At 43.7% G+C, this 20971-nt stretch overlaps 1 protein-coding gene across 3 annotated transcripts in view; it reads left to right on the forward strand.

The window, feature by feature from the left end:
• Positions 1 to 2124: 2124 nt before the first annotated feature.
• The window catches only part of ldlrad3 (low density lipoprotein receptor class A domain containing 3), a 70645-nt gene continuing 51798 nt past the window's right edge, over positions 2125 to 20971 (forward strand). The window contains exon 1 of one of the 3 annotated variants that reach the window (XM_076140727.1): positions 2125 to 2556. In XM_076140727.1, the coding sequence (XP_075996842.1) occupies positions 2505 to 2556 (52 nt within the window). In that variant the 5' untranslated portion in view covers positions 2125 to 2504. The remainder of the gene's footprint in view (positions 2557 to 20971) is intronic. The other 2 variants (XM_076140726.1, XM_076140725.1) reach the window with 2 other exon arrangements.

Below are 20971 nucleotides of genomic sequence, written 5' to 3' on the forward strand. Positions count from 1 at the left end.
ACCTGCTGTTACTTTTCTTGCCTCTGGCTTCCTTACTCTTTGTCCTCCCCCACCAATCTCGAAGCCTTGTTATGTCTTTCTCCTGGCGCACACACACACACACACACACACACACACACACACACACACACTTACGCAAGCACACAGACAGAGAGAGAGAGAGAGAGAGAGAGAGAGAGAGAGAATTCCCATTACACATTTCATATTCTCTTATCTCTATCTCTGTCTTTCTCCCTCTCCTTTCCTTCCACCCACAGGCAAAGTCATCCCAAGTTGCAACTCTTCCTCTCTCCTCATCAATCAGATCCCAACCTCGGAGTCATTTTCCAAATTTGGCTGCTAATTGGGTTCCTCCTGCGATTAAGTCAATAACAATTTTCATATTAGAGCTTAATGTCCTGTAATGAGTCCATTTGTTGGCCAGCAGCTAATTAGGTCTGAGCTGTTTATAGATAGCCCTACACGAATTGATGGGCATTACTGAAACACAGTGTGTCAATCACTAATGTAGTTGAGTCCATTTCTGCTTTTAGCTAGAGGTCCCAAGTGGAGAGGCCCCAAAAACAGATTATAGTGTTCTGGTTCATGGATCAGGCTACATAATTTGTGAGGCAGCTCAGTATTAACATTAATGATAACTCCAGGGGAGGAGAATAAAATCCATTTAACATTGACTGACAAATCTGCTTCCTCCACAACAGCCATTTAGATTTATTAGCGGCGATTGAATTCCGAATTTGTGCTGACGAGACTCCTTCCTGAATGTTGCTCAATGGGGTGGATTAAAAGTTTCATAGCTAACACTGTAGAAGAGAGCGATTATACAGAGCAATCTAACATGATACGTGTTAGATAGAATAGTAGAATCTTCCCCTGGAGTGGAGACTACATCCTGATCATGTGCCTGTAGGTGTGGATGCGATCAAAAGACAGGAAAAGGGAACGAGGGAAAGGCATATAAACTTTTCCTCCCATTTCTTTCCTATTTAAATTGGCATGGTAAGATATTCTAGGGGACTGCCTCTTCTTCTTTTGTGCAGCTCTCCCCTGCTTCCTCCCTTGTATCTCTGTGGTGCAGGTCTGTTTGTAGTGGTGACAGTGGAGGGACAGTGGAGTTGAGCCTAAATAGTATGAATGCCAATGAAAGAATGTCTCTGTCTTGCTCTCTCTCCCTGTCAACAACCAGTGTTTAATGTTTCAGTTGCACTTGCCTCTTTATTTATGTTTTGTCCACTGTTCTATTGTTGCATTGCTGTTTTTGTTTCTTCCCTTTCAGAAACAGCAATATTTCTAGGACCCAGGATGTTTATATTAGTATGTACACTTTGGAGTGACATTTGTACTTTAAGGTACTTTTGAGTATTCTATTGGCCTTATTTTACCGACTAATGGGATAATATTATAGTCACATTGTTGCATTGCTACATTTAAAAGATATCAGATTTAAGAATGGGACTGATTCCATTCCAAGCTGTTATCTCTTCCCTAAATAGTCCCGCCAGATTCTCCATTTTTGTCTTGAGCCGTGAAGTCTGTTGTTTAATTTCCCTACTTTGGGATAACTATGCCATAAAATCTTTGATAAGGTTGCCCCAAGGAAATTAATCTGAAGATTATCCTGAGGGAAGCACAAGTTTTAACACCCTTTTATTTTATAGCCGGAGATGCAGGCAAACTAACTTATGCACAATTACACACATTTTGTCTCAGCGGTCAGAGATTGATGATCAGGCACAAGCATCTTGTGACCAACAAACTCAAAACCCAAAACTTTCACTTCATTATTTCTTCAGCCAAGACAAGTAGCTTACTTATTATATACATACTTGATCATTTATTTTTTTTAAATGAATGAAGACGAATTCATTAAAAATTACCCGTTATCTTATAAAATTTGTGAACATTTTTATGAAGTTTTTCCACTCATATGACTTTATGGGGGAGGCTTCCTGACCTTATTATGCAGTTACGGTACTTCTGAGGACTCCATGAATAAATTAGGTACTGAGCCAAAACAACAGAATTCTTATCAACAAAGTACTTTTGTGTATATTGCAGACACGCTGACGGCCCCTGGACCGCAGTTTGGGAACCGCTGTCCTGGGCGACCTCTGCTCTTCTCCCCGGCAGCTCAGTCTCCGCCTCCGCCTCTCTCACCACCAACACCCGAGCGGAGCGACTCCCCAGCCAGCCAGCCTGCCTGCCGCCATCCCGCAGCCCCTTCCAGCTCCAGCTCAAGCTCTTGCGCCGTCCTCCCCCCACCCCCTCCTGCTCCACAGACCCGGACTCCACACCGCCGTCCCACCGTGAGGACCCTCCTCTCCCAAACCCAAATGTATTCCCAACTTTACCGCAGGGGAAAACAACGGGAAAAGTGCGACAAGTAGCGCGCTGATATATCGGATAAGTTCTTTCTTTGCCCCCAGATTGTGGCCCCGCGGCGGGGCAGGACGTACAGGGCAGGCCGGTGTGGGGGAGAGAGAGAGCGGACCGGAGCGCGGAGGATGTGGATCTGGTACCTCCTGCTTGGTTCGGGGTCAGGCTGCAGCACTGTTGGTAAGTTTTTTAAAAGTAATGTTGTTGCCACGGCGCAGACTCGCTTCAGTGTGTGTGTGTCTCTGTGTGTGTGTGTGTGGTAGAGGGAGGAGGGGGATGTGGAATCTTTACAAGTGTTCGCTATTTAGGTGAAATGCGAAAATACTTCTGTCCTCGTCGTAGGTTTGAGCAGATCGGCGCACATGAAGAGTGACTTTCATTGTCTGCGCCTGTACGTGGATATATGTGGACATTGAGAGAGTTAGTGTGAGTTTGTCGCGCGTGTGGATCTTGTCGCTTCACTTGTAACTTTCAATACATTCGACTGATCCACGTACACGCCGCTCTCTGCGTGTGTGAGTGTGTGTGTGTGTGTGTGAGTGTGTGAGTCACACGTACAGATGAGGTTATGATCTCCTCCAGGCTTCACGTTTGACCGAGGGGTTGTTGACAGGCCAGTGTTGACAAGTCAATCTGTCCCCCTGTCCCGCCATGGCAGCTGGGGCCCAATGGAGGAGACACATATTCTGCTGCTGCAGGACACACAGGGGGAGAGAGAGAGAGGGGGAGAGAGAGAGAGAGAGAGAGAGAGGGAGACAGCTGAGCTCTACTCTCATGTGTAGTTTTAAGCTGGTATTTTCCAATTTTTGACACATATCCTCTGAATATTGACAAAATAACTCAAGATCTTGTCCCCCAGAGGTGCATCGCTCACTCCATGGTCACAAGTCAAGCGTTTGTTTACGTTTTCTCCTTCAAAGATGCACATTTCCATTGAAAGTATTCAGCTGTATGCCAGATGACTTTCTGCAGAGAATCAAAACAATTGAAATCTATGGAAATGATGTTATCGTTCCCAACGAGTTTCATTAAGAAAACTTTACGAAAAGACCATGTAAACCTCTTCCTTGCGTTTGTGGGTGAGGTTGTGCTTAGATGTTTTGGTTTCCTCAGAGAAGGTACTTAGTGCTCAGTTTAACCCAGCATGCATAAACAAATCAAAAGATGGCTTCAGGTCCTCTGCACTTATACTACATGTTACATCTGTTCCAGCTGTACATGTGCTTGCACTGTACAGTTTCTACTATATTAATGAATGTCTAAACAAAATATATTTCTAGCTCTAAAATGACAATTTTACACTAGTTTATATTTTTCTTGGATAGCAAAGATATTAAAAATAACTATCAGAGTATTAATGATGTCACATGTCATCAACATATCTTGAGCCAGAGCCTCTTCACAATTGTATGCTTGTGCTTTTTAATTTGTTTAACACAAACTGGCTTATTGCAGATGTATTAACAGCAACGCCGCCTCCACTGCTGCGGTGTTATTTTAGGATATGCCAAAAGTGATTCTGTCTAAACAAATGCTGGACCTCCGAAATTTATGCTGGAGTGGAGCCTATGTGAATATTTTTGACCAAGTCTAAAAATGGCATTTGAATATCACTGTAATGTGTCCTGGAAAGAGAGAGAAGAATTCAGATTTAGCCTTTAACGTGTACATTGTGGTTTCGTTTTGTGCTGTATCATATTCCTTACATGTTGTCAGCTCTGCTCCAATGCTTAAGCATTGTTACAGCCTGTAGTCTGATCTAGGTAACAATAATAACCTATGACCTACAATCCAGACCTTGGTGACACACACAGCTAGTATACCAAGGAATAGCAAGTGAAGCTATGGAAAGTTAAATGATGTTTATGTCAGTGGAGGCCATCCTGTCACCCTGTGGTCAGGACTTTGGTTTTGTTGTTCTGGCCAGCAAATGGTTTCATTATGATTGACAGTTGTTTACAGCAGGACTTCTGTGTGTGTACAGTAGGTGTGTGTTCTGCGGCTGAGGATGCCGTATTCGTGTACTGTTGGAAAATAATATTCTTTATGGTCATTATTTTTGTTTGAGGCTGAAACCTGAGAGCCAAGGTGACTCATCTTTTGCCCCATAATACCAGCAATAAAGCATAAAATCTTAACAGCAGCCATTATTTAAGATCACACACAGGCATGTTTCATAGACCTTGGAGTCTAATTACCATTACTGTGCCTTGGACATGAGTGACCTTGTTGTCTTGCACCTTCCCATGAAACTACATAATAAATCAGCGTTATCTTCAGTTAATCAGCGAATTGGTGAAGTGATACTTTTATGATGCACTCAGTGACATGCTTTATGTGACTGATTGCTGATTGATGCAGAGTACAAAAATGTCATTCTGTGCTTATATGTGAGTGTGTGTGTAATTGTGTAGTGCAACAATAAATCTGTTTCCTGTGGCGGCAACAATAATAGGTCAGGATTGTTTTGATGATGAGGCAATCTTTTTGTTTGCATTTATACCATGGATTGTTCCGCGCAATCTCAAAATTGATATTGTAATCAGGGCAATTACATCACGACATACATTAAACAGGCATTAGACGTCATTATTTCCAAATGTTTCTCACAGTAATCCAAGCAAACAAAAGCTCACAGCCTTAACATTCCCTCAGCGTTCCCTGGTTCTGCTGAAGAGGCAGCAGCAAAATATTTCTGTGTACTTTCTCTTGCTTCACTGAAGAATTTGTGAGGAATGTTTGATTTTTTCTTTTATGTGCTGTTGCTAAGCGCGCTCATTGAAGCAGTTCAGGGTTTAGTTCATCCTTCCTGCACATTCGTGTAGTGCCTTCTAAAAAAGCCCAACAGCAACCCCTACACATATTTGAATACCATTTTATTTGTGCTAATCTTTCTTACGTTAAATTGACTTACGATGCATGCTGTAGCTTTACTTCAGCTCAGTTCGTAAACTGCCCTAACCGCCGTCAAATATCTCCTCAATCAAGATGAATGCGTTCCATTCAGTGAGTCCAGGCCACACGCAGCACAGGTGGTGGGATATATATTCAGTCTAAAATAGGCAGACCAAACACAGACTGCCGGGTCATTTCTCACAAACCCGAACCGGAGCTGCAGAATCCCATTGTCTACCAGCTTATGTTCCCTTTATACAGTGTGTCAATAACCTGCTGAGTCTGTGCTTATCTTAGCTCGTCTGTGGAGCAGGAAGGAGAAAGAAATAGATATTGTGTTTTGATATCTTTCCAGGCATAGTCACACTGAGGAGGCCAGGGATTAGGGTTTAAGAGCGTGGCTGTGGTTCTCAGAGGTGTTAAACAATGCCACATGACTGGAATCAGGTTTCAGACCTCAGTCGTTCAAACACTGCAGCTTTGCCTGAGCACACACAGTATAGCGCAGTTTCCATTTCATTGTCCAGTTAAAACTAACGCCGCACTCGTGTAACGCTGTCTGCCTATAATGCAATAATAATTTTCATGCAGTTGGATCATTGCCCATTGGAATTAAATTCTACTATTTTGTGCAGTTTTCCACTTACTTGTTTCTAAAGTATTCCATCCATTTGTTTTAAGATGTACTAAATGATTCATTGACCCTAGCGTGTGTAGATCAGAGAAAACAGAGAAATGAAGATGAGTGGAGTAACATGGCCTGGGAAAAGTTAGAAGACAGCTCCCTACACTTTTGATGTGGAAGGATCTGATCTCATTTGCCATGCAGAGAAGCCGAAGCTTTGTTAATCCCTGATTGGTTGCTTCATATCGATCCAACGCGTCCTTGGTTGCCAAGATGTAATCTCAGTCCTGGACTACTTATTTACTGGAGACAGTCGTTGTGATTTTTAGCCTGAGTAGACAGCAAAACTGTATAAAACTGAGGGGCACTATTGTTTATCACAAACTTTGAACCCACTGTAATGTATGATATGTGTGCATGTGGATAACTGTGAGGGCAATCTGTGTGAAGCGCCATTGATTTTAGCCACAAGCCAAACCCGAATAGTAATGTGTCAGAGAGTTTGGTTTAAAGTGAAACACAAGCAGTGAATTACTTTTTGCTCTCTGCTGCTGCACGGCTACACTCTGGTCGTGGGTTTTGGGGTGAATGACCCGATGTTTGTGTCCACTATATTGCTTTACCTGCTGTCACAGAGGGAATGGAACCTGGCAACCAGACAGCTGGCTCCTGTGCTGTCCCCTGTGATCAGGAAGAGTTTGCTCTGCTGTGTCACACAGCCAGTGTGGGCACCGACAGGCTATTCTGGACGGAAATTCCAGCATACCCCTGTCAGTCCAAACAAATACTTTACCTTAAAGGTCAAAAAGCCAGAGAGAGACAGAGATACCATCTGGAAAGCTGATTGTTTGTGCCTGTTTGTTTGTGGACATAGGCAAAACAATACAGTATATATAGTGTGTGTGTATGTGTGGTTTCAGTTTGTTTGCATGTTTTCTCAGAAAGTAACTAAGAGGAAGCAATTACGAAGATCCTGATAAGAGTTTATTTATTCTCAGTTTCTTTAACATTGCAAGTTTTTGCCTATTTCTAAAAGAGGTGACGTTAATTAAAATGTCTGCATGTGTATCCTGTGATGGCTGTAGGTGGAATATTGCAGATTAATATTCAGACAAAGGTTACATTTATATCATCACTGTACATTAACAATGCTATGAGACATTCAGTTGCTGAGATGATGCTAATTCAACTAGTATACACACTTTAGACACATGATGTGAGTATGGCTCTAGAACACGCATCGAATTTTGAAAATGGTAGTAAATGTTTAGCTTTATATTGGCAAAAAGAAGCAAAGTCTGGCCTGGGTTGCTGAGTTTGTATGACTTCGTATCAAGTAGCTTCTTATCTGCCACTGAGTCTATACTGTGGTGATTGTGCTGCACTCCAAAAAAACAGTAACACACACACTCTCAGCTATGTTCATGAGTGTTTATTATCATCCAGCCCTGGTTGCTTCATCTCTCCAACTTCATCTGCTGACTTTGGAGGCTCTAATTAGAGCTTTTCCAAACATCTCATCTCAAATTTAAAGTGGTAATTCTGTCTAGACGCTCTCTTGATTGCAAATCACAGACACATTGTTTTCCTTCGTCTTTCTCTTTCCTCTGCTAACTTTGCCTAAAATGCTTGCGTCTGAATAATATGCCGATCGTCTTAGTGGCAGTAGTATGTAAAATCGTTTTAGAACTCATTAATCTATGGGATTGGAGATGTCTGGAACCCCTGCCTCGCTTCTATTACACACCGCAAAGATTGTTTAATAATTCAGGTGTAAACTTCAAGTCAAAGACTCAGCCTCAGAGTGATGTTGCATCATAAAACAAACCATTCGTGAGGTTAAAGTCAATTAGAATGAAGGTGTTCTCAAACATGAAATTCCAGCGATGCACAGCCTGCACTGAGTTCTCTCCCTCTCTGTCTTCCTATGAATATGCAGAAGACTGTCGACCTCACTGCATCCTTTTCTGGTGCGAGTGTGAATGTGACATTTCATTACGTGCCAGTGATCTAATTCTGCACATATTTGGCCAGGTGTGATTAAGCATGGCGTCTCCTCGTTTTGCATCGCATGACATTTACTTCACAGCGCCGGTGTAATTCTGCTCAGACTATTACGGCACGCTTATTGCATTTAGCTCCCTCCCTCCCTCCCTCCCTCAGTCTGTCCATCCATCCACCCATCCACGCTCTTTTCTCACTTATCCCATTCAGGGTCGCTCAGGTAAAATTCCAATCTAGCCGCAAAAAACCCATTACGCACTTGCTGATGCTCCTTCAGGCGAGTTCATGAATGAACAAATACGATCAATCTCAATTTGGGGGGGCCCGAGAAATAATTGCCTATTTGTCACAATTAATTCCAAAGCCTTTACTCAAGACCCTATGATATTAATATTGAATTTCCAATTATTACATACCTGGAAATCAGTTCATGGAGTGGAGCAAAATTTCAAAGGATTGGCCGTTGTGTTGAATGGATTCTTTGAAATGTCAAGGCAGGGAGGGATCATTTCCCTGCCTGTTTGAGGGAGGAGAGGTGAATTGATCCAAGAGGCTAAATTAAATGTGTAGAGGAGACGTTGTGTTAGGAAAAAGAAACCAAGATCAACGTTTGATATTTGATATGCAAATAAGATCAAAAGATGTATAATATCAACAACCTTCATTCAACTTAAAGTTTCTAAAATGTTGCGATAACTGCAGTTCCATTAAATAAAGTTCACACACATAAAGCTGAAAAAAAGCTAGAATTAAACATGAAAATAAACAAAATATATTAAACTGCAGCCTATCAAATCTATCCTAGTGGAAGAGTGGGAAAGACATGGTTGAACAGTTCACAAAAGAGTCAAATATAGTCATTTAAATACAGAAATAATGGTAATATATAGTCTTTACTGTAGTTGCTGAAGTTTTGAAAGATAATATCTGTGATTCATCAGCAAATATGGGTTGATATCAGCTCAGTTCTTCTTCTCCCTGTAGAGTCGCTGCATGTGCTGTCAGTCACCACGTGTGTGTTTGTATAAGACGCATTGTGTAATTCGTATAAAGACCAATCCTCTCTTGGACAGGGACCAGGGGGAGGCGAGGCATCTCATCTTCACAGGAGCTAATCACCCCCATCCTGCCTGATGTTTACAGAAGCCCCAGTCAAATGCAAAGCCCACGTTAATTGCCTTAATGCTGCTTCCCTGTCAGCCGTGCCTTGGCAGGAGCTCCCACCACCGGGCAGCATAACAAATTCCTCTCAGGGATTACCAAATCGCTCCGGCTCCTGTAAATGAAAACCAGGAATCCCTTTTTGTGTGTGTGTTCTGTTCTGCTAATATGAAAGGTACGGGAGGGGCAGTGGAAGCGGGCTGGTATGCGCAGCGGGCGGTACAGGGGAGGTTCAGACGTGGCTCTCGGTCATTACTGGGGCAGAGCTGCTGTATTAGTCTCGCAGGGGTCTGGTATGTCAGAGATGGTAATTGAGCTCGTCTGCTCGTGCTGCCTGCTCTAATGAGAAGCCGGAGCCAAAGATTTGACTCCATATTTTATAGCCAAGATAATATGTCAGCCCAGACTCTCTACCTAATGAGTCAGGATGCTTAATAGAGGATCGGTGGAAAGACTTGGTTGTGGTTTGGTGTTAATGTGCTGCTGTGAGCATTAGTGCGCTGTCTAATCATATTCCTGGGCTTTGTTATTGTCTGCACCAGCTGATCACATGCTGATCATTGTCGTTGTATTAAACCATGCAGGTGCAGCGTTTGATTCACGACTCGGTTAAGTTTCCGTGACAAAGCTGAAATAATCTGTCCGTGCCCTGCAGGTTTAGACATAAATAAAGAAAGGAGAGGAGCAACTAGTCTGCTAACTGTGAGCAGGATGATGAATCGTCTATAATTCTCTGCAAAGATGAACTCTGTCAAAACCACCGGCATCTCCTTCCTAACTACTGTATGTACATTAAACAGGCATCTTATAGTTTATCCTCTGATTCCAGACCACATGATTAAAGGGAATTGGCTGCTCGGAGTAAATAAATATTGAGTAAATGTATTTAACCAAAGTCCCCCAGCTGATGATTAATTAGACTTGATGATGCTATTATGTAATTGCCCAAGATGCACATATAGTGTGTGTGTACAGTCTCAGTCATAATGATCACCATCACACACTGCTGGGTGAGTGCACGTGCACAAAGGAACATCTATAGGCTCGGTGATTATTCATTGACTCGGTGACGACGTCTCTTCTGAAGCCTCAGGCTGGACACAGAAGGCCGTGCACAGGAAGCAGTGGAGCTGGTAAACATCACATTTCACCCTCATGTGATTCTCTGCTCCGCCGTGTCCTCCATGGGTCAGGAGCTCATCTGTCCTGCAGGAACGGCACAGCAGATGATTATGATGGATTATGATAGATTCCTCCTTGACTGACCTCAGTAGTCACACATTCTTCACTGTACTAGCACACACACACACACACACACTGCAGACACACATGTACACACTCATAAACACATCCAGGGACACAGAGAGTATAGAAATACTGTGCACACACTCATACAGTCACTTGGGGCTGCAAATAATGGTTATTTCCAATTATTTAGTGTATAATATGACAAAAATAGTTTCAAATCTCAAACAGCAGACGTCTTGTTGTCTTCACTTTGCATGTTTTAATTTAAAACGTCCCAAAAAAAACCCAAAGCTACCAATTTTAAAATTTAAACAAAGAAAAGGAGCAAATCTTTCGCAATTTTACCCGATAAACTACTAATAATCAGCTTGTGTTTGTCTCTGTCTTTGTGCCAGCGTCCCCCAACCTAGGCCTTCAACCAGAGCAGTGCGATGACCGTGCAGTGCTGGTCTGTCTCTCAGTTCAGTATAAGCGATCGTCCTCAACCCAACCAAGTTCACCAACTCTGAGCTCACACGAAGGCGAAAACCTGCTGGGGGGAAATAAAGCTAATGTTCTGAAACCACGCCTAAAGTGGGAGCTGCCGACAGAGCGGTCCATTTATTTTCATTTGGTTCCGCCGTCTTTTCCCGGTGCCGGGCAGTGCGTCTCTGTCAAACCAGCCGCCTCCCCTCCAGCTGTTCCTTTCATTACAGGAGGAAGTTGCAGACTGACGCATATTCACAGTCACATGGCCAAAGTGCAGGTATTTGACCCGGATGTCTGCGCCCGGACGTGACAGGTCGGCAGAAATGGTGGCTGAAACGGAAGAATGAATGCGAGGCGCGGTGGTGATATCGATCACAGCGGGCGGGGGGGAGATACGTGGAGGATTCATGGCTTCCAGCTCGGGTGCGTGAGCCTGCATATGAGATGGAGAAGCAGGAGCGTTGACATTTTGCGATAATACGGTGAATGTATGAGGGGGAGAGGCAAATGGGTTGAGTGGTGTATCATCACGCCAACCCTGTGAGAGTTTGATGCCTTTTTCCTCACCGTGCAAGAATACTTTTTAGCCATTACCATGACAACATAGAGGTCTAGAGCTTCCTCTCTCTCTCCCCCCCACCCTCTCTCTCTCTCTAAGTGTGTGTGTGACTGTAACAGAATTATGGCCTTGAGTAATGTAGCGTATCTGTCCGAGGGGAGGTGAAGCCAGATGAAGAAGCTTCACCAGCAAAGAGGAATTAGCGGCGACGAGGAGACGCAAACGGGGGGCTGTCATCTCTCTGCACATGTCACGGTAGATTACGGCGAGCAAACATTATGAGTGCACCTGTACGCGCAGGAAAACACACATCAGGCGCACGCACGCACGCATGCACACACGCACTTCCCACGCAGCTGCTTGTTCTTTACCGGAGAGAGAGGGGACAGAGGAAATGTCAACACACTGAGATATTCCTGTGGTGTGAACTCAATGCCTGGGCTGTAATTACTGGTTAGAAAAATGGTCACCTCGTCGTCTCCTGACCTTTCCCGTCACCGCTGGCGTCTTTCCCTGCCACGCTCCCCCTATTTCACCGCTGGCCTTTTTCCACCGATACAGGATCGAGTCAGGATCTCATTGGAGTGACCTTTTGTTACAAAGATGGGCTGCCACCGTGGAGAAGTATTCACACAGAAGTCTACCTCTTAAAGAAAAAAAAAAGAAGGGACCCCTCGCCCGTTTGACTTTTATTCCCATTTTGTCTCATTAGCGTCTACACAGGCAGATGTGAAATGGTGTGTCGCCATGGAGCGAAGAGGAGGTGAGCACAGACGAGGGCCACTGGCACGCTCTCCGCCATCTGTATTCGGTCGGAATAGACATTTCCATTTTGATGCCATTCCCCCCTACGCTCCCCCTTTACCTCCGTCACCTTAATCTAGTGCCTCTATCTCATATCCTTTAATTTCTCCCCTCTCACACTCACCTTCTTCTCTTGGTTTCTGGCCGATCCGCGTCTGTCCTGCCACTTTCCATCCTCCCCTTTTTTTGTTGTGCGGCCAGCCCTTCTGTCATTTCTCTCTCTGTCTCCCTCTCTCTCTCTCTGTCTCTCTCCCCAGGCGAGTTTTAAGTAAAAAGGGCAATTTCTCTTCCTCCTCCTTCTCCACTCCTTTTCATCATTCCCCACTGCTGCGGTACATCTCGCTCACAGTGCATAATGAGCCCCCGCATGTGTTAAGGAGGACTAATAGTTTAAAATCCCACCACTTAAGTTTTTTAAGACGCTTTATGGACCCCTAACTTAGCTATGGCTGGCATTTAATTGTCTGCATATCCTTTTCCTTCTCAGCATGCAGAGTTCAGCGCAGTGTCGACTGTAGGAAAGGCTGAAAAGCAAACGGTGCAGGTGTAGCATAAGGTCAGGCGGTGGCGACGTCATTACGGCTCGGCGTCGTTTTTCAGTGTCGGGCTGAAATGCCAGGTTGCTCGGTAAAGAGGTCCCATGGCGTGGCTGCGGATGGCGAGGGAAAGGGTTGTTTGCGTGTTGACCGGTGCATTTTGGGATAGATCATGGCGGCATGATGGCACACATGCACGGGAGCGTCGGCTGTAAATGAGTCATTTCTCTGGCTGGCACTTTGTGAACTCGTGGTCATGTCTCACGTTTGTGCATTCTAGTGTCTATTTGTGTTTTAAGTGAGTGCATTGTTCCCAGTGCCAACATCTAAATCTCATTTTGAGTCATTGTTCTCCTCCGCCTCAACCCCCTCCTCCCCTCCATTTCTCCATTTCTCTCTGTAGGTAATTCCAAGGTGATGTTAATAGCCTGGGATGTTGCTGAAAAGGCCACTGTCATTTCAGAGAGAATTAAATTGGACAAATGCTTCCAGTGAAACACACACACACACACACACACACACACACACACACACACACACACACACACACACACACACACACCCAGCAATGAAAAGAGAACTCTTCTATTAAACTTCATCATTACGTTTGACTTGATATGCCTCATTATCACTACACTGCTCGTCTGTTGACTTTGTGTCATAATCCATTTGATGTTTTGTTCTCCATTTTTAATTTGATGGACTCCTAAACAGCCAAAACAAACCAGTGCTACGGGATTTTTTTTTGGCTCTGTGTGATCTGTGATCCCAGAGTAATTGAGGGCCAATGTGTGATTAATGGGGCTTTGTTTAGCCAAGCCAGGCCTAATTTGGCCACTCATCGTTCCAAAGATCCAAAGGCAGCCGCCGCAATGCCCATTTAACAACGGCACGGCTGCTAAATGAATACATAATAGTAACGCAGGGGCTAATGAAACATCAATTTTCTGCTGGTGTTGACAATAAGGTGCGTACTCGTGTGCAAAATACATGAACACACACCCTCTCTGTTTAGATGCCTGAAGGAATGGTAGCAGAATGACTTATACACATATATGCAAGTTCCCGTTCCATTTACAGCCAATATGTGCTTTATATACGGGAACCAACACACACACACACACTCCACCCATCCAGTCTCCTGCACACTTTCATTTACATTTCACATTTTCTAGCGTTTAATGTATGCTTGTGAATATGTGTGTGTGTTTGTGTGTGTGTGGGCCACCAAAACCACTTTAAGTGCAAATTCCATAATTCAGACATCAAACGCAATACACATGGAATATAAAAAGATAAATGCAGCGTCCGTCTTTAATGTTATTTTATGCTCGCCTCTGTACTTTAAGAGAAAATGCTTCTGCCTTTTTACTTCGATTATATTCACCGCATTACCAGCACTTTGTATTATAACTAATGTGTTTCTATTGCTGCGTAGGGAAATGGAAACGTGTGCAGTGGATTTAAGTCTGGATTCTCTCTCTCCCTCTGTCTCTCTCTCTTTGAAACAAATTGAATAATTCCCCCCAAAACCCTGTTTCTGAGTGTGTGTTAGCGGGTCAGGGACACTATTATGCTGCGAGATGTTCCCAATGATTGTTGCCTCCAATTGAATGCATCTACTGTACAGGCGAGCACAGGCGAGTGTGAGATACTGCATCATTGACACACTCTGACAAGCGGTAACAAATTTTTATTATGAGGCTTTATAAGTCAATTACTTTTTATATATTTTTGCTTTATTGCACCGGTTTCACTTCAAGTACTCACAAGTTAGCACTTTCGGAAAGATTGCTGCTTTGTTCAGGTTGTCTTTGTTCTCCTTCACTATGTGAGTGTGTGTGTGTGTGTGTGTGTGTGTGTGTGTGTCTGTCTGTGTTTATTTTAGGTGTGCATGTGTTTGAGTCCTCTCGTTCTTGAGGAAACACAGCTCCCTTGTTGAGTAATGTCCTTTAAAACCACTGTTGTCTGTCCACGATGGTGATCAATGGCCATGAAGGATTTACAGTTTGCAAACTGTTTTGTTCAGGCAGGCTGTTAAAATATAGGAAAATTAAAATAGCACCTGTGTAAATTATGTCCTCCTGCAGACGCTTGTCTTCTGCTGTGTTTTGTGGCCGAATAATTATCTGTGGTTTCATAAAGCGCATCACACAAACAATGACAAGCCAAACAGTGACAGCCATCGTTTAGAATAATGGCCAAAGAAGCTCCAAACCCTCCGAGCCTCCGGCTTGTTTACTCCGCAGACCCGACAGACCTTGACAGGCCGTATGTGACTTCTAGTTTTATTACATTCAAAGTCGTCAATTGAGTGTATTTTGTGCAGTTACGTCATGAGTCTACACAGCATATTTGTTTAGTCTCCACCGAACATAAACACCGTGTTGAGACGCTTTTTGCACGTCAGAGGTTGAGCCTTAAATTTGATTTCTTCCTTTAGGAATTGACTGACTTACTGCCTTGATTGCTCGCCTCCTTATTTCGTTGTTTGCAAATACTAAGTCCTCAAGCCGAGCAATTACCTCGTGATCTGCTGTACGGAGGCGGACTAATCCTCTTTTTCATTTACAGAAAGGACAAGCTCCAGTGAGTTGTTGTTCCTGTCCTGATTTGCATAGCGGGCTTTGGGCTGATGCCCGGGCGAGCACCATAACCAATCCTGAATCTGGATAGAGCTGACCACTCTTTCCTTGCCGTGTTTCTTAGAAGGACTTCTGCGTGTGGACTGACAAGAGGTCTTAATTGGTTCCTCCTTTTGAATCCCAGTCCTTTTCCCAGAAGGGCTGGGCAGTGAAGTCAAGCTGGTGAAAAACACTCTTGATTGCCCCACACAAATCTTACCGCTTTGATTGGAAACGTCGAAGTGGATTGAAGTAGTCTGCCGAGATTGTTAGTTGGAGGGAGTCTCTGACCTTTTTCAAGCATCCTTTACACCATAGCAATTTGCCGGATGTGTTTATGGGCTGCAATTGACAGAACGGGCGCGAGGGGAGTGGCACTCTGCAGAATGGCCCCAATCATAATGTGCTGGGTTGCATTCAAAGACAATCCCATTGATTTTTTCCCCAAAGCTGCTTCCTCGCCCTCGCAAACAGTCGATTTAATAACCGTTAAAAACCCCAAAACAATGGATTTCCATTATTTCTTTAGTGCAGTGATAAATGGAATGATTAATTTCACAAGTTAGAAATCGCACTGATGTAGTTTGTTGTGTAATTGGGTCCATTTCTACTTATTTAAAACCTATAAATCTAATTACAAGGCGTCTGTTATAGAGATTGGAGCTGCCCTTCATTATGTTTACATGCACTAAATACTCTATAGCTTGCTATCAGATATGTGTGTGTGCTGCTGTGCTGTGTGTCAGGATACTTAGACTACACTCTGGTGTGTACATGACATTTGACATGCTCAGTTTAATGCCTTAATCGCAGTGTGATCGAGGTCTTAACGTGCAAGTAAACACACAGACAGTCCCTGCTCTTTAAATGTAATTATAATCAACAGCAATGATGATGAGAATTATGAAATCAAGACCAAGAGGGAAACAATTGGAAATTTTTCTTGAAGGCTTTATTTAGTTTTGGGGCCTGAAGTCTGGACTGATGTAGAAGTAGAGCAGGCAAGGTGTTTTGTTTTTCTATCCTGGCCTCACATAACCTCACTCCTTCACTTTGGGAACTGGGAAGAACGCTGATTCACATCAACCTCTGGACTATTTTCCCCCTGTGAGTAAGTCTTATTTATAGAGCGTTGCTATGCATTAAAATGCTCAAGTAAGAGGTGACGCCTACATATCAAGTACACCAGTCACAACACAAAGTAAACAGACCCAGCGTGGCATTGAACAAGGGGAGAGAGAGCACAAGGGGCGCAACACTCTGCACGCATACTAATCAAATCATTTGTCGACACATTCCAGGGTCTTATTGTTAATAATTAAAATGATAATGCAAGTAACCACATAATGGTTGTTCAACTGAAGTGGATAGAGCTCAAAGATACAGCGTTGCACCCAGAGAAAACCATTGTCTGAAATTTAATTATTTCAACCCTATTTTATGCTTTTATTTTCTCTCATATGAATAATGCAATGCTGTGGGGAGTGTGTGTGTCCAACATTGGCACGGTTGCAGAACTTCACACAACAACAGCCAGTTAACCAATCTTTACAGAGCCTGAACATCCTGTGAAGCTTCGTTTATCCTTTGTCTTTATTTCTGTAACATATTGACGTCATGGCATTAGACAGGCCTCTTTAAATACGTGACTCAGGAGGGAGAACGGTCCAGCATCTGTGCTTTGCAGTCCTGATGCAGAACAGAGCAGAGCAGCTTTCTTAGCCGATAGACAATTTCTGTCTAATTACAACGCCAATTGATTACCAAATTCTAGCCTTAATAGGAGTGTAATTGAAGTTTTAATGTGTGTGTAAAGGTACTGAATGTTTTACCTAAAATAGAGCCGCACTTTCCAATTAGAAAGGAGCAAAGCATGGCCTTTTATACTACAGTGACTATAGAGATTGTCTTCCCCATGCTGTATACACCACAAAGGTTGGAAAGCATGCAGGGGCCAAAGGTAGACATACATCAAAAAAGATGTCCCAATTCCCTATCCATGCCCAGAGGCGCTCAAACAGAGCTTGCCGCTCTCGTAGTTCTCTGACTTTACTGTCTGTCTCCATGCATGGCTGTTCTGCCTGTAGCTCCCCCTCATTAAGATCTGGCTGGCTGTGTGCATCTGCCGCCCTGCCTCTGCGTGTGTCTCTGTCTTCTTTACACTCGCTTTATTTATACTCGACGCCTCAGCGAGCCGAAAGGAAACGAGATATAGAGAATCCTTTCCTCTCTCCGGGAAACTTCCCTGTCTCTCGCAGGCGGCGGCGCTACGAGAGAAGCAACCAAACTCACCTCTGCCACCCACGGCGCATCAGAGCCTCCCTCGGCTCGGCGCCCCATTAAGCTCAGAGAATAAGAATGCGTTGGTAGAGCTGAAACTGGAATAGGGATGGATTTCATTGAGAGCCGAGTTCGTATTGATTCACTCGCGCCTCATTCGCCAACACAAACAAGACGTTGCCTGTGTCATGTTTGCGTTGACACCATCAGGCAGTAGCATAACTCTATTCTCTGTTGTTTTGGCTCTAAAGAGAATTTTTATAGAGGCTTAAACAGAACGGGGTGTTATTAAAGATAAAAAGTAATGCTATTCCTTTCAAGTCAAGATGTGCATTTCGGATATGTTTAGGAAGATATTTGACTGTGTTTGCTCCCGTAGTCTCAGCACGGTTTTCAGTCTTACTGCAGTGCGCGAGGAAAGTCCAGTCAGTTTTCCGTTGTTCATTCAATCCAAAACTCGACCTTTCACCCCGTGCTAATCGATGCAGGTATATGTAGGTCAGATTTCGAAGCCCTCTCACAAAGGTGGGGTTAAATGCATCGAAAGCGCAGGCGATTGTCATCTCAAATATAGATTTTTGTCTCTGACCTTTCATGCTCAGAGCAAAGGGAATAGAGGTGAGGCTCTTACTGAGAATCTGAGGGCGGAAAATGATGTTACTGCCCCCTTTTCGTATTCCTCCTCTGCATTTACTATCCGTTCCTTGCAATCTCTCGTCCAATTGGTTGCTGACCCTTTGTCATCTACCACCGCTTCACTTTAATCTTCTCCACCATTAGTTTAATTCCTCTTCAAGGAACTGTTGGCCTTTTCATGTTATCCTTACATACTTGCGTCTCAACTGTAATTTTCTTCCTCCGCTGTACTTTCCTCTCCCACTCACTCACTGAAAATGGCTCTTACATGTAAATGAACTGTCCACTGCTGGTGCACCATGCTCACATTTCATATTAAGACATCCATACGTCCTGGGGAACAGTGGCAGCTGCGGGTGGCTGCAGTGCATGGCTCATCTTTGCATATTCAGGGAATTGCTGAGGGTGAACTGATGTCTCTTGGCTTGGTCTTGGCAGCATCTTTAAGCATAAAATGCGACCTTGCCGATCTCAGAAGATAAAAGTTGGTTGCTTGCCATTTGTACATTGACTCTCTTTTAAACTTTTCTGCTTCTTCAAACAGGCAACAGTGGTCAAAGATAATGAATAATTTACAATCCTTTTAAGAGAAATTAGAGAGTGTTCACTTGATTTCCTTCCAGTTCCTCTCATGCAAAACGTATTCGTTTGACAAATTGTGAAACGATCCTCTGAGACGTCATAGACAAGCACCGGGCCCGTCCCCTACATGCTAATTCATTACTGCATTACACAGCACATTGGAGAAGTTGGGCTGAGTTCCAGCCGATGCCTGCAGCTGATTTAACGGGCTACGGCCACATCCAAGCTAGACTGGACGCTTTTAAAAGTGTTGTTTATGCGTGAAAGCGATCTCCATTTACATCAGCATGTTTATCGTTTTGCTTTTTCTGACGTCAGTGTATTGTAAAGCTCCAGCTTCCCCTTATACTGAAAGGATAGGCCGGCATCCTCAGATTTATTGGATTTGAAAAGCTCAGTGTTGGGGGGGGGTCGAAGATGCCGTCTTTGTGGGGATGGATGGCCTAAACGGATATAAAATGTTCAGATTTGTGTGGACAAGGTCTAAATCAGGCCTTAGTGGACACAGGAATGGAGGCTGAGGTGGGAGGTTGTGGATGGAGCTGCACAAGCAAGGATAGTATAGTCAATATTTACACAAAGTAATTGGTCTACACTTCCCCCAGCAAGATACACACACGGCCACCTCCATCCCCACCTTATCTTCACATGCACTCTCCCTGTTACACACACACACACACACAAACACTGATGCCCCAGAGCTATTCACAACACAACAGAAAAAGCATAAGGGATGAGTGACTTCAGTGTGCGGACGGACAAACAAACTCGTCCATTAAACTTCTGCAGGTCACCTTAGGAGTGTCGCAGTGTCTCCAGGGAATTACAGAGAGTTATTATTTTGGTAACATCCGCGTAATGAGCAGCTCGGCCTCACTTACACGGTCGCGCTAATGAGGTGGGCCTGTAGGTTTCCTTCATTATTAATGCTGCGTAACTTTTTTAGCCTTCTTACTATATCAAAGGAATGGAACAGGGCAAAAGAACAAAAGGAGTGGCGAGCTTGCCAAAGTTTCCTGTTGACAGCGGTAGAGGCCCTTAGGGAAAGAGATGCTGTCTTTTGTCTCTTTCTCACTCCTGAGCGTCTATTTTACCTCTTTGGGAACACACAAACAAACACACAGGCACAACACTCACAGTCCCTCCTCTCCACTCTCAAAGCAACTTACCAATTAACCCTAATGCCTCTCGAGCAGCCTGCTCTCTGAAGCCATTTTACATGGTCTGCTCCGACACTCCGACTTGATGTTTTAGAGCACTTTAGTTTCATTGTGGTTGTGTTTTTGAGTGGTCCCCAGGATATATCTGTGTTTGCTTACATACTGAGTTTGTACTGTGGACATATTAGGCTCCAGTGAAGGGGGACCACTGACTTGCACAGTAGACACAGTGGGCCAGTCGTGAGTTTGGAAGCGATGGTAGTTCGGGACAGGAAAGCAATATTTACCTTTACCTAATGAATAGATTTCCTCGACACAGTCCATATTAATGTAGGAGGCCGAAGGGCGTTGTGATAGATTAACAAGATGTTTGTGGTTTGTCTTTTTAACCCTTTAACCCTAACTCTTGTTATGTTTAGAGTCGAAATTTTGCAACTCGATAGGATGTCAAACTTGCAAAACATAAAAACGTTCATGGTAAAAATCTATATATATTACACAAAGAAGTGTTCATTGTCCAAGTGTCCCACGTCTGGAGCATCCATTTCAATTCAAGTCTAAATCAAGCCTTTCCTCATAAAGTTAAAGCGAGTCACGTAAACAATCCCCTTTCATGTTTGTTTGATTGTTGCCTTTTCCACTCCAATATATTTTTGAAGTTGTTGTTATTAAAGTGACGTGGTGTGAGAGTGTGAGAGAAGGGAAATTGCACCAGTGACCACATCAAACTTTGAAGCATTGCGAGCGTTACTACCAAATGTTATGGCAGCTATTGTCGTTTAATTGCAGCTTTCTTTAATAGAATTCAAATCCGTCGGAGAATAATTACACACTTTACTCAGGCCATGCATGTGAAGCTGGATTTTCCCATGGTGTCTAACATTGCTGTGTCAGTGTCCTTCTATTTCTATGTGCTTTTGTTCAATGTCTGCACACGGAGTATATCTCTTTGTCACTCACATTAAATTAAGTGAACACAAGCCGATGGGAAGAATTAAGCCAGAGAGAGATTT

This window comes from Genypterus blacodes, unplaced genomic scaffold (genome assembly GCF_046128005.1).
Source record: "Genypterus blacodes isolate CSIRO-AG114 ecotype Tasmania unplaced genomic scaffold, CSIRO-AGI_Gbla_v1 ptg000015l_1, whole genome shotgun sequence".
In the NCBI taxonomy this organism is placed as follows: domain Eukaryota; kingdom Metazoa; phylum Chordata; class Actinopteri; order Ophidiiformes; family Ophidiidae; genus Genypterus; species Genypterus blacodes.